This window comes from Aedes albopictus, chromosome 3 (assembly GCF_035046485.1).
Source record: "Aedes albopictus strain Foshan chromosome 3, AalbF5, whole genome shotgun sequence".
Classification (NCBI taxonomy): Eukaryota; Metazoa; Arthropoda; class Insecta; order Diptera; family Culicidae; genus Aedes; species Aedes albopictus.
The window spans coordinates 55,326,733-55,354,015 of record NC_085138.1 but is presented as its reverse complement, the minus strand read 5'-3'; the positions used below and the strand labels follow the sequence as shown (position 1 = coordinate 55,354,015).

General features: G+C 40.4%; 1 protein-coding gene across 4 annotated transcripts in view; it reads right to left on the bottom strand.

The window, feature by feature from the left end:
- The window catches only part of LOC109411331 (tyrosine-protein phosphatase non-receptor type 9), a 272,596-nt gene that overhangs the window by 65,168 nt on the left and 180,145 nt on the right, over window positions 1–27,283 (bottom strand). The window contains exons 1-2 of one of the 4 annotated variants that reach the window (XM_062859675.1): window positions 17,885–18,309; window positions 17,330–17,677 (exon numbers count right to left, since the gene is read on the bottom strand). The exons of 2 other annotated variants lie outside the window; for them this stretch is intronic. In XM_062859675.1, coding sequence (XP_062715659.1) covers window positions 17,330–17,536 — 207 coding nt within the window. In that variant the 5' untranslated portion in view covers window positions 17,537–17,677; window positions 17,885–18,309. Of the gene's footprint in view, window positions 1–17,329; window positions 18,310–27,283 lie in introns of those variants that run through there. One more of the 4 variants, XM_062859676.1, reaches the window with a different exon arrangement.

The window sequence follows — 27,283 nt, the reverse complement described above, 5'->3', positions numbered from 1 at the left end:
TAAAATCTCTGAAAATGTTCCTGGAGAAATCACTGGAGGAACTTCTGGAAAAATCCATGGAATATTGCATTGAATGATCCCACAAACAGTTCTTGAAGAAATTTGTGGAGGAATTCCTAGAACTTCAGGAGATTTCATAGAAGGTGTTTCAACAGAAATCATAGTAGGAAATGCTGGAAGAGTTTTAAAGATTTTTTTAAGAGTCCTTTTTTTTAAATTTTGAACTTCTTTTTCCATTCTTTATGTCTTCCGTAGGAGTAAATGATTGAAGTGGTTGCTTCTTATTACTAGTTTCTAAACTTCGTCTATTTTTTGTGTTATTTTAATGTTTTTTTTACCAAAAGGCTATTTGCAGTTCAGTAGGAATATATGGGCCTATCTTGATGCATAGGAAATTCATTGCCTGTATTTCCTAAGAAACCGCTTCTCTATGATCACAGTACGCAGTTGAACACGAAAATGGGCATAAAGATTTGTGAAAGAAATGAGAAGGTTTAGGGAACACCTAAAACTAGCTTCCCATCCAATTTTCAGAAGATCATTTGGTAATAGAAAAATAAATAGTGCATGTTATGTGTATTTTTCTAGATGCTGCCCCTCATTACTATTTCCCTAGCTCCGCCTATGTATTGTATTATTATTCTTATAAAGTTCATCGTCTCAAGATGCTTATCGTGGAAGAAAGACATTAGAGGAATTCCACGGAGTCATGTCAGTCGATCCTGAGCGACCATTTCAAAAATATCTGAAACTTTGCACAGTTTTTCAATTTCATCTAAATCGCCATTTTTCGATATCAAACCTTCATTTTCAATCACGACTAACTTTTCAAAAGGGTGCATGCGAAAATAGTTCAAAAATATTCTAAAAGCTGTACAGCAAAAACGGATTGTTCGATTGTTATAAATTTTTCAGCAAAGTTAGATAACTAAATGATGATTCCTTAGAAAATATACACTGTAAAAACTTTCTTTTTTTACTTTAAAAAAATATGATCTTTGTCACAAAAACTCAAATATCTCAAAACCCTATCTTTTTACCAACGTCAATTTTTTAGGGAAAATGACCCATTATATCAGCTATCTACCATAAAATTTTGGTGATGGTAAACTGATAAACAAAAAAGTTATGACATTTCAAACATTTCACAATTTTTACATTTAGTAACAAAAAAAAAAAATTTTTTTTCTGTGTAAATTATTTCGAGAGTTATATTTTGATGCTGATTTTATTCCCTGGCCAAGTTCGCAGGGGTTGACGGTATTAAAGTGAAGGAGTTTCATTTTGGTTATTGTAATGTAGTGTTCTTTAGTGAAACATATCACCTTTTTTTAACACTTCAACGGTTCATCACGAACCGACTACTGCAGATGGAGTATGGCTGATCATATGCATCAGACATGCTCGATAAACACGGAGGAACCGCCGGGGCTCAGTAGAGTCTATTCCCAAGCAATAGTTCCACGTCGGTTGGATATAAGAAGGTTTTGAAGATCGTTACAAATCCTAATAAAAGTATTATAGGATTTGTGACAGGTTTTGGAACCTTTTACAGCCAACTGACTTCAAAATGTTGTTTGGGCTCTATTTCCCACGTTTCTCGGTTGATTTGGATTAGTAATTAATTAATGTCAGAGTCGCTTTTTTCGAATTTTTACAATGTTAGTTGGTCATATTTTCTTTAAATAAAGCAATTAAAATCGACCGAAGAATTAATAGTGGGAAGGAGATTTGCAGCACTTAATTGTGCTGATAGATTCGAAGCTAACATGCGAACACTTAAACGCATTGTTGACGTCAATGCGTTCGACGTGACATTTTGGACAAAAACTGACTGCTTTTTATTTACTGAACAACGTTACTTGTGTATGACTAGGTTGACATTTCTAGGCTACGTTTGAGAAAATGACATGGTTTATGTAGGATAATTGAACGAATTTTAATAGTTTTCATAGTATTTGTAGGGGGATGAATACATAATAGTTGACATGCAATCTTTATTATTTTGAAATTTTATTGCAATTAACTGACCAACTTGGCGTATTTTTGTTCAACTCTTAGATGGTATTATGACACCAACAGAAAAATATCAGAAGTTCAGTTACATGTTTCTGTGGGTTTTGAACTGATCACAATTTAAGGACACAAGAGAGGAACACAGAGAAGTAGAAAACGATTAGCGAAATCAAGAAAATAATTTGACACAGGATCGACTATATTTTAACATACAGGGCTCGATTGATTCGATGGAAAAAACAAACATACGACAACTGACTTCACGAGAAAAAAAAACATATTGAACCATACCTCAAAATCAAACAAGAAGACAAACACAAACCGTGTGACCATAACACTACATAGGCAAATCCTGACTGACTGACCAATTGAAAACTTTCCAACCTTCTACCGTAACTTTCTGAGTCAGTAGGCAACAGTGTCTTAATGGATATCATTTTCCGCGTACGGCTGGCAAACTGCTTCTGAAAGATTACGTACTCTTTTCTATCTTCGGGTCTAGTGTAGAGGTTTCAACTCTATTCAGAGTGCAGCTAGAAACCTAGCAAAAAAAAAATATATTTTGATGCTGATTTTATTGTAAAGGCTACCACCTGAACTAAACAAGTTGTTTTCATGATATTTTTGTTTGATTATTCATAATTACTATAGTTTATATTTGAAACTTAGGGGCCATCCATTAAGTACGTCACGGTCCTAGGGGGGAGGGGGTTTGTGAAAGTGTGACAAGCAATGTATTAAGTATAGGAAAAACCCGTACGAAAGGGAGAGGGGGGGTTGAAAATTCTCAATTTTAGCGTGACGTACTTAATGGATGCTCCCTTAGACGCGATCCAGTGTTATGATCAAAAATATTGAGAGTGTCATACTTTTTGTTGTACGTGACTGGTGAAAAAATCCCTTGATAGTGTTGAAAAGCTGTTGATCATAAGAAAAATGGAATTAAACTTATTTTTAAGACGAAAGCTGCATAATAAAAGTTTAATATATACGCGTATACGTCTAGTTGATCTGCAAAAAAAAAAATTACCTCTTAGAGAACAGACTTTATGATCGGAAGAATGCGAGTAACTTCAACAACAACAAATACATGAGAGGTACATACCACAGACAAACAGACGAAACGCCTAGAACAATTTTCGTGAAAATCCATCGCCCAGTTCACACTACCATCACCTGGTGGAAATGTTTCACGAAACACTGCGTTGTGCAATATCGTCATCAGAAGGCGCTAGTGTGAAACGTCAAACGCAAAGAAAAACGATGGGCACTCTTCTGGTTATGGAAGCCACAACCAAGATTCAAAATGATCGTTAAAGGCGTGGTCAATGAAAATTTCGTCAGTGTTACGTTTGTTTGTGTTACATACCATACCAATGCTCACGAAAAAGCAAAAAAATACTACCGCTATGGATATTAAAAATTTTATATTAAATTTTTTCTTCAGGCAAGCAAACAACACCAAACTAGTCAGTTAAAACTAATAAGTGATTTTGTTTATTATAATCTAACGAACAACATGATCAGTCGCTTTCTCAGAGGTCTTCAACTCAACGCTCTCTTGTAGACCGTTTGATGAAAAAAAAATGTTCAAAAGAGTTACGAAATCTCACCGAAAGCACCATAGATAAACTAAAAGAGACTGGTTATGCCCAAATTGAATACAAATTTACGCATTTGCACGTCCTGCCGTCTAGACTTTGACAAACGAGCCATCTGTATATCATCGGTAAAGCAGGGCGTAGGAAGTTTGAAAATTTCGAAAACGACAACTGAGAAATTGCCAGAAGTGCTAAGTGCAGAGAGTCATGCCACCGTACCATGAGCGACATCTATTTAAACAATTTAATCACGCCCCTTTTCAAAAATGCTTTGAAATATACTTCAACATCCATACCCATTTCAATATTTTTAACGTTGCAAAACACGCTTTCAACATTCATCTTGAAGAAGAGGGAAAACACTTGTCCTCAAATGTAACAGCAAATTAATGAATAAACGACCAATGCGCGGAGGGCGTGATAAAATCGGAACATTACTGTACATATAATATACATAATACATAATAAAAACAGCTTGTTTTACTCACGCAATGCCATTAACAATAAAATCAGCATCAAACTGCGATTTCCGGCCGAAATAATTTACACTAAAAAAAAAGTTATTACTAAATGTGAAAATTGTGAAATGTTTGAATTGTCATAACTTTTTTGTTTATTAGTTTATCATCACCAAATTTTTATGGTAGATTGCTAATACAATGGGCCGTTTTCCCTAAAAAATTACGTTGGTAAAAAGATAAGGTTTTGAAATATTTGAGTTTTTGTGACAAAAATGATATTTTTTAATGTTAAAAAAAGATTTTTTTTTCACAGTGTATATTTTCTTAGGAATCACCATTTAGTTATCTAACTTTGCTGAACGATAAAATCAGCATCAAACTGCGATTTCGGACCGAAATAATTTACACAGAAAAAAATATTTACCAAATGTGAAAATTGTGAAATGTTTGAAATGTTATAACTTTTTTGTTTATTAGTTTACCATCACCAAATTTGTATGGTAGATTGCTAATACAATGGACCGTCTTCCCTAAAAAAATTACGTTGGTAAAAAGATAGGGTTTTGAGATATTTGAGTTTTTGTGACAAAAATGATATTTTTTAAAGTTAAAAAAGATGTTTTTTTACAGTGTATATTTTCTTAGGAATCACCATTTAGTTATCTAACTTTGCTGAAAAATTCATAGCAATCGAACGAACCATTTTGGTTGTGCAGATTTTTGAATATTTTTGAACCATTTTCGCATAAACCCTTTTAAAAAGTTAGTCGTGATTCAAAATAAAAATTTGATATCGAAAAATGGCGATTTAGATGGAGCTGAAAAACTGTGCAAAGTTTCACTTCAATAGAAAATTATGAATTAAAAAATTTCCTTAATTTTGATGCTGTCGCTTGGAATCGCTCATTATTTACCTGCAAAGCGGCAACTTTTGAAAAATATTTAAAGTCACCTTTCTCCCTCTCCCCCCTTTATTATTTCCTTACTACGACTATGCCTAATCCTTTCAAGGTGGGTTCTGGTGGCTTACAGTGGTAAAAAAGAAAGAATAAATTTAGATGTGATGACTGAGAATTTAGTATAGAATATTGATTATATGTACTGATTTGAGTACTCAATTGCTCTGCCCCTTGCGAGCCCATATCACTGGCTACGCCTATGTGTGATATTTTTCTCGATAATGCACGATTCTAAGCTTCTAATTGGCGCAAGAAAATTTATTGTTTGTTACTTTATGGTCAAGTTATGATTTTTTGAAATTTTTGGACGATTTTGAAAGAATTGCCCCTTATTACTGTTTTTCCTAGCTTCGTCCATGATTTGCATTTTTTCTTGGAAGTACCTCACCTGAAGATTCTGACCGTGAAAGAAAATCATGATTTGCTTGCAAAACGGGGCTGATATATTTTTTTATATGTTTGGCGAACACATAAATGGGGTGCCCCCCATTTGCCCTTATCCTTGCTACGACTATGTTCGATATTTTTTCTAGCAAGGTGAGTGTTGGCGGTTTCCAATGATGGAAGAAGATTGTAATTATATGGATTAACAGCAAAGATATAAGCATTTGAATTAGTGTAACGCTGTTTTTAAGGAGGTGCCCCTCTTTGAAAAGCCGCTTTTTATCGTTTTTCCTCGCTACGACTATGTTTGATAAATCATTATGAAAGCTGAGGCCCCAAGGTTTTCGGCAATATAAATAGTTGTTATCATCCAGTGGATAAGTGTATACGTACCTGAAAGAAAAAAAACAAATGAAAATGTTAAAACATAAACTATTTTATTTAATTCTACATTAGACTGGTATTTGTAATGTTATTGAAAACCTGAATAACTATTCCGACATTCGGATAATCTTTGTAGTTTTTTATTGTAAAAGTGAAAAGCATACAATTATAAATAGTTCATAACTCGGTGATATGTTATTGAAGTTGCTCGTTGAGAATATTTAGAAAAATGCCCAAGATCTGTAGTTTTGAACAAGTTCAAAAATAAAATTAATAATATTAAATCATTTTAAGACTTTACTTCCCGTGTAACAATGTATTTTACTTGAAAATTGTTGTGTTGGTGTCTGCTTGCGATTCTTCCAGCGTACACCACATCCTTGCTAGTTCGGCTCTCTTTGATGAACCTACAAGCACGCACATAGCGCCCAACAGATGATATGCCAGAAAGCCATCTGCTATCGTTGAATTCGACAGAGCCGAAGAAAGGATCAAAGAATAAACCTTCGTAGTAAGGCAACGTCCTTATTCGGCACTTCTAATTGAAGTAAAGCATTCGCAGTTACCACTACTAAAGGAACAAAAATGTCCTACACGAGAGGGTTGCGGTCGTACTCGCTCTGCACGATTAGACTAGAGTCATTGACAAAGAAAAATAGTAGGTACTAGTGCGCACTCCTTTTGGCGTATAGCGACCATCATCAGCAGCTGTCGTCGTCGACGAATCGACGAATGGTCGCGTGTTGCCTATCAGCAAGGACGTCGAATCGCCTGCACCAGTATTTGCGAAGCGAAATGGTATGGATATCGATGGCTGCGGTGGCGGCGGCGACCGTAAATGGCCGTTTCGTCGGGATAATTTATTGAGTGACCTTAACCGATTCGATGGGTGGCCAGAAGAAAGTGTGCGATAATGCACAAAAGACGTGAGGCGGTAAAGTTCAGTGGATCAAAGTGAATTGAAGGGAAAATTGCTGTTAATGTTTGTTCGGAGGATGACTTTGGGTTGTGACGTCTCTGCATATAATATGCATATTTGCTTTTGCTGCATTGAGTAGGAAAGATTCTTGGCTAACGTCCAAGTCAGCCGAACAAACTGGGTCAATACCTAATCGCATTACATATTTATTGATTGCTAACTATGGCAAAAATGTGTAAATTTCTGAAAAATGAGAATTTAAGGTGAAACATCAAGAAATCCCATTGCAATTTTGCATACAAACTTTAGAGGCACAAATCTGACGAACCAAGCATCGAACCAAACCGCACTTGTTAATCCCGGCTTTGCTCACTTGCAAAAAAAGGCAGCTTTTCCAAATCGAGAGCATTTGTTTACGAATTTTTAAGATTGGTGCTCTTGAAAACGTGAGTAGGGGCCAAGTCGGCCATTGTGGCAGCCATGTTTGTATTCTCTGAAGTTTCTCCTTAACAACGTACAAATTGTACATGACTGTGCTATTTTTCTCCAAATGTGTGATCTAAAAATGTAATTTTTAGGAACATTTTTTTTTCCAAAATTTCCAACAATTGCAAAATTACTAACTTTAACAACGAAAACTCTCAGCTTAGCTTTAATTAGAAATTTTCATCATCGAAGTCACCAATCGTCCGTAGCAAATTTTTGCTGTCGACGTACCCACATCTTCCCACGTAGGTCCCGTTTGTCACGTGTCATACGTCACACAGTTTCAAGCGCATTGTTGAAGCATCGCCTCACAACAGACGCATGACACAAATGAAAGTCAACCGAAAATCGAACAATCATTCAATGAATAATTGGATACCACCTACTCACACCGAAGTCCCCACCATAACAAGCACAAGTTAAACACAGGGGATGACAACAGCTTTGGGAAGACCGAGTTCAGCAAATACGTACGAGGGTCTGCTGATGGTCGATTGTTCGCGATTGCAATGACAAATTTGGCACCCACTGACTGCTGCCGCTGTCACAACAGGGGGGAGTGGGAGGGATGTGGTGTGTAACGCAATAAAGACAGCTAATAATGGGGATCCATCCTCCTAAAAAAGATTGTTACTCTTCATAACTTTTTACACTAATAGAGTGGAAGGAACTTAAATATTACACTGTATCTTCAATTTAGGTAAAAAGGTTTCTAGTAGGCATGAAAACATAAGGTTGACATACGTATTCAACGATTCCTGGTCGGCCCAGGAACTTTTCGTAAGGAAAATTTCCTAGGCAAATTTCCTTGGGCATAGAGTATCTCCGTATGTGCCACACGATATACACCTGAAAAATGGTTATTGACAGATGAAACTCTCAGTGTCTCTGAAACTCTGAAAGTGTCTACTCCCAGTACGATTCAAGATAATTTCTTAGCTTCCGTTCAGAGATTATCAGGCACCTTATGTTGAAATGGAATCGGAATTGTTTTAAACAAAGTTCAAATGGAGAACTTAAGATTCATCAGGTACATACGCAAATTTTCCAAACAACCTAAAGAAAAGTAAAACTTTTGATCCAGACAGGAGTGGACATGCATCGTTAATGGTCGCTCGATGATGCACACCGCGACGCGCGATAGTCGTCGCGGTAGTTTCGGTGGTCCAAAACTGGACGAAAGCAATAAATTTACTGATTTTGATAAAATCGGAACCACGCACCTCCGCACCCACCTTGTATGCAACAAGAAAGAGGGAAAGAGTTAGCAACGCTGCAAAAAAGGGGTGACCTGGGCCATTGCCGCCGACACCTGCACCGCAGTTAGTCAGGCACACAGTACATGACCAGCCCCCAATTCTGGAACTGGGAGAAGCTTCCAAGAATGCGCAATTAGTGACGGCTCTGGTGGCGGTTTGTTTCAGTATCGCCCTACTGGGGTGGTAAGCAGAATGAGACGTGATGGCTACTACAAACGGAGACGAGATTAGTTTGCCGGAATTGAATGCCGGGCCGGCCAGCCGTCTCGTATGATTATCGGAAAGTTTGTTGTCTGACTTCAGCTTAAACGGAGGCTATATTGAGTTTCTGCGAATGTGATGAGTTCATGCATTAGGAAGAATCGGTTTATATTGTGGCCAAGAAAACAGCATAAGCTTAGCTAAGAAAGTGTCAACAACAGCGACAGATGTGATAGACACCACTCAGAGACGCCAACTGGTTGGATGAGGAGTGCCTGGATGCACAGGAGAAACGAGTCCATCGCAGCAAGAACCAACATCACCAAGAAAGTGGAACTGCTGAAGCGCAAGAAAGCATGGATCAGAACGATATGCGGAGGTTTTATGCAACAGGTACGCGGCCCAAAACTGCGCCAGTGCCCGTCATTTGCAATGACCGGCAAGGAAATTTGCTTCCAAACAAAACAATCATGGTAGCCAGTAGGAAGATTTTTTAAATGGTAACAATAAAGGTGTGTCCAGGAACACGATCAACAAAGTTGATAACTCTAGCGTAACATTTGAAAAAGACCTATCTGCAAAACGTCAGCACTGAGAAAATTTCATGAGGAGGTTTCCTTCTAGATTGGTTGATCCTATTTAAAAATGAAAGACCTTTCTCAGTGTTTTATTCCATCCATTGACACGCATGGAGGTCTGCTTTAGGATTCCGGGCATTATTTGCATCAAACTATAGCGAAATTTTCAAAAAACATTTTTAACATGCTCGGCAGATAGGCCCTTTGACGAATCTCAAAATCATGTAGGCCTTTTTATGCAGGCCCTTGTATCGTTGACTATTTAAGTTAGGCCCTTTAATTTTTTCTTCAATTTTTATTAATTTTAATTATATTGAATTTATTTTTATCAAAAATTTAAGGAAATTTGAAGATCTATTCAAAATTAATACAAAATGCGAAAAATAACCTAAATTTACAAAAAAGGCCGATCTGTTTTGGAAAACAATTTTCAGTTAAGGCCCTTTTGAAAGCATTGAGGCCCTAAAAATATTTGACTTAAGATAGGCCCTTATCTTAAAATACAGGTAAAAGTGCTTTTGAAGCATTGGTTAAGGTATAATGGGGTAGGTTAGGTAGATATTGATAGGAATAGTGAAAAATCAGGTTTGTTTACATTTTTCTGATAGGCATTTTTCAAATGTTACGCTAGAACTTCCAAGAAGTGTAATAAGTAATACTGGATGAGATTGAGTAGGCCCTACATGAGATGAAGAAATACTTCAGAAGAATATGTACAGTCTTGACTCGATTATAACACGCCCCGATTTTGCCTGCCCCGATTCTGTCTACCCTCGATTTTATCACATTTTTAAACCGATCTTATCACCTTTTGAGATTTCATAAGTTGTAGTGTAGATACCAGTAGAATTCGTTTGCTGATAGTTTCGATTCTTGAAAATATCCATCACATACATCCATATCTCTGGAAAAATCTGAGAAAGTCCTTCATGTTGTAAATCTTGTAGAAGTACTAAAGAGAACCCCTATTCTGCTGGGATAAGTATTCAGAGAAATCTTTGAAAACTCCTGAAATAACTAAGAAGTAATCCACAAAGATTGTTTGTAAGATAGGTTAAAATAAATATGAGAGAGGTCTCAGGACGAATCATGGAAAACCACTGGAAGAGCCGCAGGGGTGATCCTTGTAGGAATTCAGAAAAAAAAACTTTCCTGGTGTATTTTCGAGAAAACCTTCCAAGAAGTCCATAAAAGTAGCCTTGGACGAAAAAATAATAATAATGAAAAAATGTTTGAAACAATAAACTCGGGAAGAATCCACGGAGGAATCCGAATAGGAATATTTAGAGAGATCTAAAGAATACCTTTGAAGAATCCCAGGAAGAGTTCATTAAAGAATTTTGAAAGGAATGCGTGGAGGATTCTCGTGATAAATTTTCGGAAACATCTCAAGATATATTCTGGATAGTATCCCGGGAGTTATCGTTACACCTGGAGATCACCATAGCAGGCGGAATCTCAAATCGACCACGTTCTGATTGACGGACGGCACTTCTCCGACATTATCGACGTCAGGACCTATTGTGGCGCCAACGTCGACTCCGACCACTATCTGGTGATGGTCAAACTGCGCCCAAAACTCTCCGTTATCAACAATGTACGGTACCGGCGACCGCCACGGTACAACCTAGAGCGACTGAAGCAACCGGATGTCGCCTAAGCATACGCGCAGAATCTCGACGCCGCGTTGCCAGACGAGGGCGAGCTCGATGAGGCCCCTCTAGAGGACCGCTGGAGTACAGTGAAAGCAGCCATCAACCACGCAGCGTGGAACGGTACGTGGAACGGAATCGACGGAACGAATGGCTCGACGAGGAGTGCAGAATGGTTTTGGAGGAGGAGAGCGCAGCGAGGGCGGTAATGCTGCAGCAAGGGAACCGACAGAACGTGGAACGTTACAAACAGAAGCGGAAACAGCAGACCCGCCTCTTTCGGGAGAAAAGCGCCGCCTGGAAGAAGCGGAGTGTGAAGAAATGGAACTGCTGTGATGTTCCCATGAAACACGGAAGTTCTATCAGAAGCTCAACGTATCCTACAACGGCTTCGTGCCGCGAGCCGAAATATGCAAGGATAAAGACGGAGGCCTCTTGACGGACGGACGTGAGGTAATCGAAAGGTGGAAGCAGCACTTCGATCAGCACTTGAACGGCGTGGAGAACGTGAGCAAGGGAGCCCACGGCAACCGAGGAAACGACGACGCCAGTGCAGCGGACGACGAAAACGAACCAACTCCCACGCTGAGGGAAGTGAACGTTGAACCATTCGTCATTGAAATCGTCGTCATCATCATATATTTGAAAGCAGTTTATTCGTTCAAATCAATCATTTTTGCAACGAAAATGGATTCACTGTATTCCATATGAAGAATAGAATACAGTGAATATAATTTCGTGGTCATTGTTTTGATTAACAGCGAAAAAACTGCTTTTATATTTCCAAAAAATGATGACGGATGCTTGAGCCTTAAGGATTCCATTCACCAGCTCAAAACCAACAAAGCAGCTGGTAAGGATGGTATCGCAGCTGAACTCATCAAGATGGGCCCAGAAAAGTTGGCCAACTGTCTGCATCAGCTGATAGTCAGGATCTGGAAAACCGAACTGCTACCGGAGGAGTGGAGGGAAGGGATAATCTGCCCCATTCACAAGAAAGGCGACCATTTGGAATGTGAGAACTTCAGGGCGATCACTATTTCGAATGCTGCCTACAAAGTGCTATCCCAGATCATCCGTCGTCTGTCACCTAGAACGAATGAGTTCGTGGGAAGTTATCAAGCCGGCTTCATCGACGGCCGGTCGACAACGGATCAGATCTTTACCGTACGGCAAATCCTCCAGAAATGGCGAATACCAGGTCCCAACGCATCACCTGTTCATCGACTACAAAGCGGCATACGACAGTATCGACCGCGCAGAGCTATGGAGAATCATGGACGAAAACGGCTTTCCTGGGAAGCTGACTAGACTGATAAAAGCAACGATGGACGGTGTGCAAAACTGCGTAAGGATTTCGAGTGAACTATCCAGTTCATTCGAATCTCGCCGGGGACTGTGACAAGGTGATGGACTCTCATGCCTACTCTTCAACATCGCTCTGGAAGATGTGATGCGACGAGCCGGGCTCAACAGCCGGGGAACGATTTTCACAAAATCCGGACAATTTGTGTGCTTTGCGGACGACATGGACATTATTGCCAGAACATGTGGAACAGTGGCAGAGCTGTACACCCGCCTGAAACGCGAAGCAGCAAATGTCGGACTGGTGGTGAATGCCTCAAAAACAAAGTACATGCTGGCAGGAGAAACCGAACACGACCGGATCCGTCTGGGTAGTAATGTTACGATAGACGGGGATACTTTCGAGGTGGTGGAGGAATTCGTCTACCTCGGATCCTTACTGACGGCTGACAACAACGTGAGCCGTGAAATTCGGAGGCGCATTATCAACGGAAGTCGGGCCTACTACGGGCTCCAGAAGAAACTGCGATCGAAAAAGATTCACCCACGCACCAAATGCACCATGTACAAAACGCTAATAAGACCGGTGGTCCTCTACGGGCACGAGACATGGACCATGCTCGGGGAGGACCTGCAAGCACTCGGAGTTTTCGAGCGACGCGTGCTAAGGAGTATCTTCGGCGGTGTGCAGAAGAATACGGTGGGCCGGAAGGATACGGTGGGCAGGGCACGTTGCAAGAATGCCGGACAACAACCCAGCAAAGCAGGTGTTTGCAACTGATCCGGTTGGCACAAGAAGGCGTGGAGCGCAGAGAGCACGGTGGGCGGACCAGGTAGAGCGCGTCCTGGCGAGCATTGGGCGCGACCAAGGATGCAGAGCGGCAGCCACAAACCGAGAATTGTGGCGTACTACTGTTGATTATGTCTTGTTTTAAAGACAAACGTCTTGAAATCTCGCTTCAACAGTGCATTAAAACTTCAGACGCACAAATCTTAAGAAGCAAGCTTCAAACAATAGTGGATTTTATTATTCTGTTCTTGCTCATTTGTAATAAGCCTAAAATAAAAAGCTGAGATGCGCTGGTTTTGTTTACGAAGAGATTTGTGCGCTCGAAATCGTGAGTAGGTGCCAATGTCGGCCATTGTGGCGGACATTTTGGGATTCTAACAAGTGTGTCCTTAATGATGTTGAACAAATAAATGTATGTAAGTATCCCGAGAGAAATTCCGGCAGAATTATATGGAGGAGTTCCTGGTAGAAATTTGGTGGAATTTCGTAGAGAAGTATTAGGAGAAGTCCCCGGAGAAATCCCAGAGGAAATAACTGGAGGATTCTCGTGAGGAATTTTCGGAAACATCTCAAGATATATCCTGGATAGTATCCCGGAAGAAATTCCGGCAGAATTATCTAGAGAAGTTCCTGGTAGAATCTTGGTGGGATTCTGTAGAAAAGCATAAGGAGAAGTCTCCGCAGGAATTCCGGAGGAAATAATTGGAGGAATTCTTGATGAATTCTCGGGAGAAATATATGAATTAATACTTGAAGAAATTCGAGCTATATAAATTTAGGAAGTAATCATAGAAAATCGCGATAGTAATTTGCTTAGTTTTCTAGAAAAATCCCTGGTGAAATCCCAGGACAAATGTCGGGGGAAACCCAGATATACATTTTTGAAGAAGTTGGTGAAAAATTCTGGAAAAAATGTTGAAAGACAACTTGTTGGTATCGATGTAGAAGCTCTGGGAAAAACCCCGTCATACATCCATCAAGAAGAATCCTGAGGGGGGGGGGTGATCTCAAGATATGTTCCTGAGATAATTCTGGGAGGAAACCTTGAAGACATACCATAAAGAATCGCGAGAGAACCCTGGAGGGATAAAAAAAATCCAGACAGAAAGGTAGGGTATTTGTGCCATCATTAATCTCACGCTCCCATATTCATCCTATTCGAAAACAAGCGATTACGGCACCGAATGATTCCGTTCTATTCGTTTTGTTATTTCACCTCTAACAAAAAATACAAAAAAATAAGAAACAAAACAAACAGCGATTGAATCTTTTGTTTTTCGTAGGATGAAAATGAGAGCCACATGCTTAAGAAGGGAACCAATACCCTATTTGGCAAGATCATGCTTTCACAATGACTGTTACATTACACTAGGCCTAGTGATGTTAGCTCAGAAGTATAGCTTGATGGGAATGTGCTTGAAGTTGCTGAAGAATTGATTTATCTTGGAACTCTTAGCGTAATGGAGCTGCAAATAGGGCATTTTACAGACGATGTAACCAGCTAAGGCCCTGTAACTTGGAAACTTAAACGAAATTCGCTCTCTATAAGACGCTGATTCTTCCGGTGATCCTCTAAGGTCACGTAAAAGGAAAGTTCTCCGGAAAATTCTTGGTGGGAAATTAGTGTTGTGTTGTACAGACGAGTTGTATCAAGTATATAAAGAAGCGAATACTGTATGAAACAAAATACGGCTGATTTCAGTGGGCTGGATGCCTAGTGCGAATGTGGGAATAAAAACTTCGAAAATAATATTCATCAGAGAACCATGTAGGGGTCAGCTACTTCATTGGTTGCACGCGGTTGACGAAGACCTGGTAATCCTAAACGTTCGGGGAATTTATAGAGGATTAGGGGGATTAGGGGCATAATGGACACCCTAAGCAAATGAGTATGTTAGGCCTGTATAACAGACAAAAACTTAACATATTATCAGTTGTCTTACAACTTTAACTTATTTCCTACGTATTTCAATCATTTACAACACGTAGAATGTCATTATTGTGAAGAAATAATGAATTATAAAACGTGTGTTTTTTGGGGCTAGCAGAAAAGGTACGGGGCGAAATGGACACCCATCGGGGCATAATGGACACCCCAGCATATTTTATGCTGTATCTTTTATGATATCGACCAGTTAAGTAATTTGCCTACGGAGATTAATACCACAGATATAATACTCTATCTTAGACGAGTTTACATAACATCAAAGTTAATTAAATAAATTTTAGGCTAAAATAATCGGATTGATTTTTTCTAAACTCTCTAAAACGCCTAACAGTATGCAACGCGCGTACATCCATTCATAATTGCCAGTGTTCATTTCGCCCCGAATCGACTACAACATTGAAATTGCTATTTTGAGTAAGTTCTGATCAAAAATATAATACTTCATCCATTGCTAAATCTGCGTATACATGTAGATAAGCTAACGATTCATCTGTTTTTATGGTGGATACACTCAAACACTCATAATACCTTATTTACTGCTGCCTCGAAATTATAAGAAATCCACCATATGAAAAACCTACTTCAATTTCAATGATATTTTGTTTTTTTTTTTGAAGGAATATAAATGGTACTTTCGATAAATAGAACAATGACTTGTTCCTTTACACTTATGCATTAAAAGTTTTACATAAAAGTCAACGGTTTCGGCAAAAACAGGGGTGTCCATTTCGCCCCGGGTGTCCATTATGCCCCTAATCCCCCTATCACCCCGAGACCAACGAAGAAGGTACTCTACTATAAGCTAGGCACTGAAGTAAAGTTAACCCGGGAGCGGTCACGTCGTGTACTGAGTACACGCGCCATGAAAAATACACGTTTGTGGTATACAACGTGAGCATGGCGTCGCTGCAGGTAGTCGAAGACGCGACTGCTCGAGGGTTAATATCTAATCAATTTAATGTATACAGGGTGTTAGGTTCATGAGTGCAAACTTTTTAAAGGGTGATAGAGTACCATAAATGGTGAAAAAAATGTTCTACGCATATGGTCAAATCTCAACCGTTACGTAGTTATTGAACTCCCCATGTTTTTGACTCTTATTGCCTTAACTGGCTAAAACTTTAAAAAGGTCAAACTTATCGCAGTTTTTTAACGCTTATTCGAAAGATTATTGAATTTTCTATCAAATGGCATCTTTGAACCGATTGGTTTAGCTGAATAACTAAGTTTTCTAAAGCAAAATTGCTAAAAATAGTGTGTTTTTATTTGTTCATGACCATTATCTTTAAAACATGCGTAATAAATTAAAATTCTTTCTTTGGCAAAGTTGTGGCCCCTGTTCTACTCTACAATTTGTTCTTTGATGCAAAACTTCTAACTCTTATCGTTTTCTTGTAATTTTGATTTGAATGTGCGGCACAGTGCGCAAAAAAGTGCTTTCCATGACGATTGCAAATTTCTGATCTGAAATGCGACGTTTAAATCGAAATGGCAAGAAAACGATAAGAGATAGAAGTTTGATGTCAAAGAACGAATTGTCGAGTGAAACAGGGGCCACAACTTAGCCAAAGAAAGAATTTTAAATTATTACGCATTTTTCAAAGATAATTGACAAAAACAAATTAAAACGCACAACTTTTAGGCTATTTGCTCTAGAAAACTTAGTTATTTAACTAAACCGATCGGTTCAAAGATGCCATTTGATAGAAAATTCAATAATCTTTCGAATAAGGGTTAAAAAAGTGCGATAAGTTTGACCAGTTTAAAGTTATAGCCAGTTAAGGCAATAAGAGTCAAAAACATGGGGAGTTCAATAACTACGTAACGGTTGAGATTTGACCATATGCGTAGAACAATTTTTTTCACCATTTATGGTCCTCTATCACCCTTTAAAAAGTTTGCACTCAGGAACCTAACACCCTGTATATGACAAAAATTCAGAGATGCTGTTGTTCATTAATGATATTCAACCACACCTGTCATCGGTTGCGAAGTTCTTTTTATAAAGTATGTTTTCATCACTGAACTTACAGTTATACTAGATTTCAAGCGTTTTCCGAGAATTGAATTGATTCTTCTTAACTCCGTACCTTTAACACATTGAGAAATCACATAAACGAAAAAAAAATCACCATCTATTGTTGTTTATATTGCTTCTTCTACGAAATCGTGCCTAATGCCGTTTTGTTGCGGTAGCCGATAAGCAGCTCGTGCATTCGTGCTTCTGCAGAATTTCAAATATAGAACATTTCTAATGTAGAAGATGGAGAATACCAACTCCCGAAATATTCACCGGAATAATAAATTTGATCAAACTGAAATGACGTCTTTGGCCGGCTATGACGTACGTATCCACGTACTAACTACACGCCGTGCAAAATGATACCTTATGCTGATTGAAGAATACACACAACGCAACGTTCCACACTGTTCTCGAACCACTTACCAGCATTCGGTTGGATACTGGCCACTGACTGCTGCAGCAACTAAGGCAAGGAGAAAGTAAACGACGGCGCTTATCGAGCCGCTCCGGTATATGGCACTTGAAGGACACACTAAATACGCTCAATTGCACACGCGAACCCACCCACATAAACGGTGTCTCTTCGAGTTTGTTCACACCTGATAAACTCGTGCATATCAGTTAGCAGTTGTCGTTTTGTTCGCGGAACTTTGCACACCCGTCACAGTTTGTCACTACTTATTTCGGCGAATGTTGGCTTCTGACTGGGAACTGTAATTGTAACCAAAAACTGACTGCCACTCACTGATCGACGATCGTTTGTATCACCTTGCTTGCTCTTCTCGTGTGAGCAAATAAGAGGCCGAACCAGCTGTGAACGGCTTCACACAGTAATGAACAATTAAATCAGGTGAGCCATGATCACCCGCCGACAGTCGCAAGTGACATCATGTGTACAAATTTAACTAAACTACGTACCGGTTCTTTGTAATTCGATATTTTACGCCGCCACTAATCATGGGAAATGTATACCTTTTCACCGTCACGCGTCCGCTCGAACGGAATCCGATCCGATCTGCGATGGGAGCAGAAACAATAAGCACGATTCAGCTTCAGCGCGACGCGAATATTGTCTTGGACCGGTGAGTGAATAAGAAGCTGACTCACGCCTACCTACGATAAATAGTAGATTGTCAATACTACACAGATATAGGGGACCGTGCGCCACGCCGCTGCAATCAAGGTAGATCGTCATCAACAGCGCGACGACAACGACAACGACGGGTGATTTGTTGTCATCGATAGATTCGAATAGCCACCGTGGTGCTTAGAATTGTGCATCGAGCAACACAACCCGTGCTGTAGTGAGCAGGCGACCTGGCGTCTTACAACCAGCAATAGAGACTGTCTTTCAGGGTGGGAAGTGTGACAAACACCTGATGCGCGATTGATTGCGAGGTGACGAATGCACGAGGGGTTCATCGATGGATTTGCAGTGAGAAGCGGTAAGCACGCGGCTTAGAAAGTATCCAAACACGACCTAAAGACTTCCGATCTTTATCGGACGAACGGAACCGAACCGAAAATACGTAATCAAATCTGTAAACAACTTACTTTTTTAACGATCTTTGTCACTTCAGATCCCTCAATTTCATCGGGAGCATCCGCATACTTGCCGATATAGTACAGGACCGCGGCGCGAATCCGGCATCGTAGCGCTGCAGAAAGTGTGTTAGACAGGATCCATGGTGCAAACGTTCAGATGTGATTAGGCGCTGTCCATAAACTACGTAGACTCATTTTGGGCAATCTCAGACCCCCCCTCCCCCTCCGTAGACTTTTGTTCATACAAAATTTTCGAAATTTGTATGGAGCGTAGACTTTGGTCAGACCCCCCCGTCCCCCCCTAAGAGTCTACGTAATTTATGGACAGGCCCTTATACAATCTACCAGAGTTGCGGTAGCATACGCGAGGTGGGAACAGCTTTTAACGTGAAAGGCGATACGCAGAGGCGCGTGATTGGTCGGTGGCCGGTCGACGAAAGGATTTACAGGTTGAAGATTTACAACTTCAGCTTAATCAACGTACACAGCCCTCACTGATCCGGAAGCACTGATGATGACAAAGACCCATTTACGCGAAGCTTGAACACGAATACGATAACTGCCTAAGATACGACGTCAAGTTCATCATAGATGACCTAAACGCACAGGTAGGACAGGATGAGGAATATAAACTAACGATTGGAAATTACTTTCAGCATAGCATCCATTATCGTTACACCTGCAGATCACCACATCAGACGAAATCCCAAATCGACCTGATTGACGAACGGCACTTCTCTGACATTATCGACGTCGAACTGCTGTATCGTTAACAAGAAACACGAAAGTTCTACCAGAAGTTCAACGCATCCCGCATTATAAAGGCTTCGTGCCGCGAACCGAAATGTGCTGGAATAAGGACGAGAGAATCTTGACGGACGGACGTGAGGTAATCGAAAAGTGGAAGCAGCACTACGACGAACACCTGAATGGTGTAAGGGGCATTGACATAGAGAACCAAAGCATCGGAAGAAATTGCTACGACAGCAGCTCAAGAACAATAAGTCAGCTAGCTGGTAATGATGGTATCGGAGCGGAACTCATCAAGAAGGGGCCGGAAAAGTTGTTCACCTGCTTGCACCGGCTAATAGTCCAGATCTGGGAGATCGAATAGCTACCGAAGGAATGGAAGAAAGGGGTCATTTGCCTCATCTGCAATGCCGCCTACAAACTGCTATACTAGAACCGACGTCTTTCACCTAAGTGAATGACGATGTGGGAAGTTATCAAGCCGGCTTCGTTGACGGTCGCTCGACAACGGACCAAACCTTTACCATGCGGGAAATCCTCCAAAAATGCCGTTTCAAGGCGGTATACGACAGAATCGACCGCACGCTGAGAGAAATGGAAAATCATGGACGAAAACGGCTTCTCCGGGAAGCTTACTAGATTGATCGAAGCGACGATGGACGGCGTAAGAAACTATAAAAAGGTTTCGGACGATTTGACTAGTTTGTTCAAATCTCGCCGGGGACTACGACAAGCGTGAAGCGACAAGCGACAAGGTGATAGACTTTCATGCCAGCTGTTCTACATCGCCCTGGAAGGTGTTCTGCGATGAGCCGGGCTCAACAGCCGAGGCACGATTTTCATGAAATCTGACCAATTTATTTGTTTTGCGAATGACACAGATATTACTGCTAGATCATTTGGAACGGTGGCAGCACTGCACACCGACTTGAAACGTTAAGCAGAAAAGGTCAGACTTACGGTGAACGCGTCGAAAACGAAGTCCATGCTGACAGACGGAACCACGAACGACAGGGTAAGCCTAGATAGTAGTGTTACGAAAGACGATTCCACCACAGTTTTGGGGAGGATTTCTACCACAGATTCTCTCAGAATTTCTGCAGGAAACTCCCCGTGAAAAAAGGGTCTCTACTAGGGATTTTTTTTTTCAGAGGTCTCAAGATTCTCGCTGGATTCCTCCCAGAGATCCTTCCAAAAATTATCCCAAAGTTCCTTAAGCAATTTCTCTAAGTGGTTTTCCGGTATAGCTTTCCAACAGTTTCTCTCGGGATTTTTGCGAGGTTCTTGCAGAAGTTCTTCCAAGGATTTCTGCTAAAGATTTTGCCGACGTTTTTCTTGGATATCCTCGAGGGATTTCGCCCGAAGTTTCTCCCAGGATTTCTCTTGAAGGTTTTTAGGGGTCCTACTTGAATTGCCTTAATATTTCCTACCGGAATTTTTTGTCCGAGATGTCCCAGTTTTTCTCAGGATTCATTACAAACTACCTCTCAAGTTTTTCCAATAGATATTTCAGGAGTTTTACGCAAGATTTCACCTGGACTTTATTCCGAAGGAATTTAGTAAGTTATCCCAGGACACATTCTGAGCAGAACTTCTAGAAAAATCTCTTCAAGAGCTCCTGGAGCAACTATTAAAGAAAATCCAAAAATGAGCATCCAGAATTTTGGAACGGTTTACGGTAAGGGTTGCGAGAAAATCTCTGGAAATGATACGAGAAAAGCCTAGAAAAAGCTCTAAAAAAATCACGGGATTTACATTCACGGCGTGGAGAGTTGCTTTCACAGCTCGCTCATGAGTTAAGCATGCGTGTGCGACCCTTATGATATTCAGCAAAGTTTCAGATAAAACTACAAGGTAAAAGTCATCCATACATCGTTTTTTGATAGCATGCTTATGAACTGAAATAGTAGCAAGTGAATGTAACTCTTTGCAAATGGTGAATGCCATCCCTGGGAAGAACAATGCCGTAAGGAATCTAGATCTCTATCTTCTGAGAAAAGTATCGGAACAAACACCGAGAGATATTTCAAGTGAAACTTAAAAAAAAATCCCGTAAGAACTTTTAAGAATTATTCCAGCCGAAGAAATCCAGGGCGAAACTTTGAAGAAAGCTCATTGAAATTTCTTGAAGAGATTTCAGGAGAAACTTGGGGTGGAGTTTCCGCACAAAATTGGTGAAAAACTTCTTAAGAAATCCTTGCAGGAGCTCTAGTAGAAATCCCATAAATAAATCCTGCAGCAACTCTGAAAGAAATCACGGGAAGATCTACTGGAGAATTCTCATGAAAAATACTGAAAGGATTCGCGAAAAATCTGCAAGAGGAATCGCGAGATATATTTTAGAAGAAATTATGTGAAAACACCTGCAACATATCTTGAGAGAAACTCTTGTGGAGATCTAGGAAATAATCATGAAAGAAACCCCTCGGAATATCCTTTGGGCAAAACGCAATACCGAAAAAAAAACCTCTGATTTTTTTTGTAGGATCCTCGTGAAAAGCTTCAGCAGAAATCGGCAAAAATATAGAAATCATAGAAGATTATCAAGGAATAATCCAGAAAAGAATTCGAATCTTGAAAAAACGCCAATGGATCCGGAGGATTCTCCGGTAGGAATTCAAAAAGAGATATTTATAAAGAACTTCCAAAGAAAAAAAATCTGACGGAATTTCTGGAAAACATCCTTGTAATGGTATTTCTAGATTCATATCAACAATGTAGTTAACTTTGTGGACTCTACATCTGAGTAGATCTAAAAGCAGTAAAGTTTACTACATTTTATTCATACCCCCAAATGTTTAATTTGTTATCGAAGTAAAATTCCCCAGAGTATTCTAGGTTTTTCGCTGTTTAATAAAATTCACTGAGGCTTCCCGGTTTTGCAGGTTTTTCCAGGTAATAGACACCCTGTAAAATGAAAGGAGAATTGTCGATCAACGCATCCTAACTTAACTATTGGCAGCTTTCTGCTAATGAGCAAACCCGAAATAAATATGTAAATGTTCTTAATTGCAATATTTAACAGTTTTATAGATCTGATATTTGCCCATCGTTAGACCCCCAGTCATCACCAAGTGCAGCCGCTATCCAGCGACATGCACTCCCTCTCTCAATATTTTTCTCTCCTCTCAATCTCTCTCCCTTTCATGCCCACGTTATCTAATCACCTAATCGCAATCGAACGGAACACACCTCATATTTGCCGAATGGCTTACCCAGCACTGTCGCGGAGGAATTTGCCGTTTCCTCTTGATTGCACGAAAGAAATAAACATTCGCTCATTCCCCGTTGCGATAGGCAGTTGGATATATGTAGAGTAGATACAAAATACTCGCGTCACGTCGCGTCGCGTTGTTCTAGGCTTCATATAAAGGGTGTCATAAAAACCTCGGTACGATAAGATTCACTTGACTAACACAAATTTTACAGCATAGGGTCTAAGACCGTTTAGACAGGAGGAACTGGGCACTTGCTGCTATCACTCAATTAATTTGAACCAATTCACTTGCTTTTTGTGAAACGGTGAGATACGTACAGTATCTAGCCATGTAAAAAATACCAAAACAATTGGTTTGACACTGACTGAGTTATGGGGCCAGTGCCCAAAATAGGCCCCCTGCTCAAATGGTCCAAGACCACTTTAAACCATGGCCTATTCCCATACAAATGTCAGGACCAGGAGTCACCAATGGAAGTGCCTCCTGTTAAGCTAAGATGGTACCTCGGTATTAAAGTATAAGAGTGTATTGGTGCAAGCACGAAGTTTCACTCACACTGTCATGAATAGTTCCACCTTCATCCGTAGGGTGCGTTGCTAACAGTTCTGTGTTTAGGTTCCGGGTCATTTGACCGATTACCATTTGGCCGAATGCCGTTTGGCCGAATGTCATTTGGCCGAAAGGGTCATTTGGCCGATCGCCGTCTGACCGAATGCCGTTTGGCCGAAATAGGAATGATGAACTTAAGTGATCATGTCATTGTTTCCTATACAGTGACGATTCGTTCGTTGAGAGCTCGTTAGATGGGCTGTCTCGATGGTTGAATGTTCACTGGTTGGGGCAAAACCCAACTAAAAAGCACTGTCAATGTCAAAATAGATGTCAAAACGAGTTTGACGTCTGACCGCCGTCGCATCACAGCTCCTGTATACAGAACGTTTACGCAAGTATGTGAGTGTTCCGTGGCGTATTTCTCGTCACTTACGTGTGTCTAGAGCATTTTGATCAGTTGTCAGTTGCCCCAACGAACGAACACGGTTCGCTAATCGGGGCGCATTCGTGACCCAACCAGCGAATCCGGACTGTATCGGTATAACTCGAAAGAACAGCCTATGATTCAAAGAAGGAAAAATCAATATTCGCAGTTTCAACGCCAACTAGTCCCTTATTGATAAAACTAGAAAGAATAGCCTATGATTAAAAGAGTTTTCGATTAAAGTGTAACAAAATAAGAGTACATACATTTGATCGATACACTGTACCTTTCTATAAACTTCACGCGCAACTTCCCTCCCTCGGGGAGTCGATTGTTTACAAAATATCACTCTTTCCGGTATAGGGCACTGCACTGTTTTGATTTTGTATGGGATTTTGACGTTTCGTGGCCTTGTTGTTTACAAAATTTCTGTAAGAGTGAAAGAGAAGGAGATAATTCCATGCACTGCCCTATAGGTAGATTGTAGGCACGCGGTCCACGATCTGATGTTTGTGTTGCTGCGATCGGCACGGCACGAGACATCCAATGTGACTGGTTTTGGCTCGCGGCAATACTACGCACTCGAAATCAAGACTTGCAGTAACAGCACTTTGAAGTCTAAATTGCGCGCGCCTTGCCGAAATGTGAACGATGGCGCCAACTCGTTCTTCGATTTAAGATTCAATTTCGCGCAAAAGGTTGTGACACTTCACTCATGTGTGCTGTTGATGGTCCCCACGTAAATGGACGTAATTTAATTAAACTTTAATCAGAGCTCGGCACTTCTGACATTAATGGAAAAATAACCTCACTTCGTCGCCGAAAGCTTTTAATCTTCTGCAGGAGATTGCGACAATACGGTTGTCTGTCTTGTGGTGGCGGCGCGACGATACTGCCGACCCGACGACTATCGCGCGGTGAATCTTCTTCACTAGTGGCACGACCTAATTTAGAAAAACACGCTCTCGCTGCCGGTCATTGAAATTGCAAAGACGAGGCGTTCTGCTTTGTAGATACCGTACGCACTGGTCACGATTTAATCCGACAAAAAAGTCCAAATTTGAAGTGGAAGGCCTCCGAAGTACGCATCTATTTACGCACTGTGCGGTCTGCGTGCGCCGGGCGACCGTCGGTTCGCCCAGGGCCGGAAACAAGTTTTTGGCGCGGGCTATTTGTGTTGTCAGAATTTTTGCTCCGACTACGAACGAACTGCGGGAAGAGGTAAATTGCGGGGGAGTTTCGCGGCGCGGTCAGCACCACGATAGAAACGACGACGACGGTACAGGTGCTCGATTCGATACATACTAAACAGCGTCACGTTCTTCGTTCGGTGACTTTGAATGGCGGCGCGCGCGATCGCGCATATGAACTGTGGACACTGACTGTAGGTACGTACGTATTTTGAGCTGAAATGTGCGCGACCAACGTGCGCAATGTGAACACGCGCGTGTAGTCAGTGGTAGTCGAAGTGCCGACAGGAAGTCCTGCGTAAGGTAACATCCTTTGAGACGTTTTAAAGAACAATAATAATGTCCTCTCAACCATAAAACCTCACGATGGTATTGATAATGCATTAGCTCGTCCATTGCAGAACAATTACCTAGGGTTACCTACATTGGCTGTTGTTGGACGAACAACAGTTATGTAAATCCATTTGATATACAGTGGTTTTTCGGTTTTATCGCGATCAAAAAAAAATTTACCGTGATATAAACGAAACCGTGAATTTAGTGAAACGAGAAAAAAATGTAAATTTTTTATTCAAAATCATTCAGCTGCACAATATATGAGTCGTAGTTCACATTTTTTAACAGTTTTGGTGGACTGGGCAATGCTGTATTGGTTTTATATTGATTTCGGAATGTTTCAGAACAAGTGTGATAAAAACGAAACGAAAATTGTGATAAAATCGAATAGAAAACCGTGAATTCGGGCGAGTAGTGATTAAAACGACTAGTGATAAAACCGAAACGCCACTGTACTTGGGTTATAGACCCCAAGTTGTACCAAAGGTTCGCCAGCATTGCCCGAGGGCCATACAAGCTTTCTTGATACTGATTTTCTTGATACTGATACTTGATACTCAATATGAGATGTCCAGGAAAGCTTGGAATCAAGAATGACTCCAACGTACTTTACCTGATCAGTCATATTGATTGCAAAATCAAAGAGACGCAAAGGTCGAATGCCATTACGGTTTCGCTTTTCCGTGAATGTTTTACTAGGATTTACGAAAGGCCATATTGGCGACACCAACCCTCAGCTACCTGAAGAGCGTTTTACATCAGGTCGAAAAGGGTGCAGATGCACATACCGACTAAGAATGCTAGGTAGTCGTCGGCAAAACCATAAGTAGGAAAAACGCTATTATTAGGTTGCCTCAACAGCGTATCTGCTACGAGATTTCACAAAAGTGGTGACAAGACTCCCACTTGGGGGCATCCGCAAATACTCAATTTCATAATCGCCGCGCGACGCAATGTCGAGAAGAGATGTCAATTTTTGAGCATTTGGTGAATCCAATTGGAAATCATTGCAGATATACCATGGCCCCGTGCGGCTTCCGATTATGAAGTCCGTAGTAGTATCAACGGCAAACGGCATCATCTAAATCACTTGGAGTGTCAATGGATGGTGAGTATCCATGAAATTTGGCTGCAACCAAATCGGTAAAGAGATCCCAGTTGGATGACCGGGGATTCCTGAAACGCAATGTTTGCAAAGTAACATTCACATATTGAAAAAAGATGTAGCGTTGGTCAGATAAAGATTTTTCATGTGACACATGCCAATTGGTCAGCAAAGCGTTATGCAGGGTTTCTACTTATAACTCAAAATGAAATTCCCTGAGTTTTTCAGGTTTTTCCAGGGAAAAAAAATAACCCAAATTTCCTGAAAAATATTCTTCTTCTTCTTCTTGGCGTAACGTCCTCACTGGGACAAAGCCTGCTTCTCAGCTTAGTGTTCTATGAGCACTTCCACAGTTATTAACTGAGAGCTTCCTCTGCCAATGACCATTTTGCATGTGTATATCGTGTGGCAGGCACGAAGATACTCTATGCCCAAGGAAGTCAAGGAAATTTCCTTTACGAAAAGATCCTGGACCGACCGGGAATCGAACCCGTCACCCTCAGCATGGTCATGCTGAATACCCGTGCGTTTACCGCCTCTGCTATATGGGCCCTATAATTCCTGAAAAATATATACATTCCAAAAAGGATTTTCGATATGCGTCCAGAGTTTCTCGCTGGATTCCTCTTGAAGATTGTAACGTTTTGACGTTTTTTATCTTTTTAAGTAAAATAAAGTTTGAGTTTGAATTTCTTTAGATTAAATTGTTTTTTTTTTTGCAATGTGAAACGTAACGGAACTGAACTAATTTCAAAAACTTTAACTATTTATTTTAGCAACTTCATTCGTATTGGACGGGAAATTCGTAACGGAATGGAAAAAGTGCAAACATGGCCGTAAAAACTATTTTGCACCATCGAAAAAGTCCTATAAGATACGCAACATGAATCGTCATTAACTTAGTCTAGACACAAACCTTACATGAAACGGATAATCTCTACTAATAGAAACGGTTCAAACTGAAAGTCAAATCCAACGAATCCAATTCACATAAGATTTTACTTAAAAAGACAAAAACGTCAAAAGCTACAAATTAACTAAAATAATCATGAAAACTAATAATGAAATATAAAAAAAAACAAATTCTAAAATCAAAATCGAAATATTCAAAAAAAATTGATCTAAAGAAATTCAAACTTTATTTTACTTAAAAAGATAAAAAACGTCAAAACGTTACAAGATCCATCCAATAATATT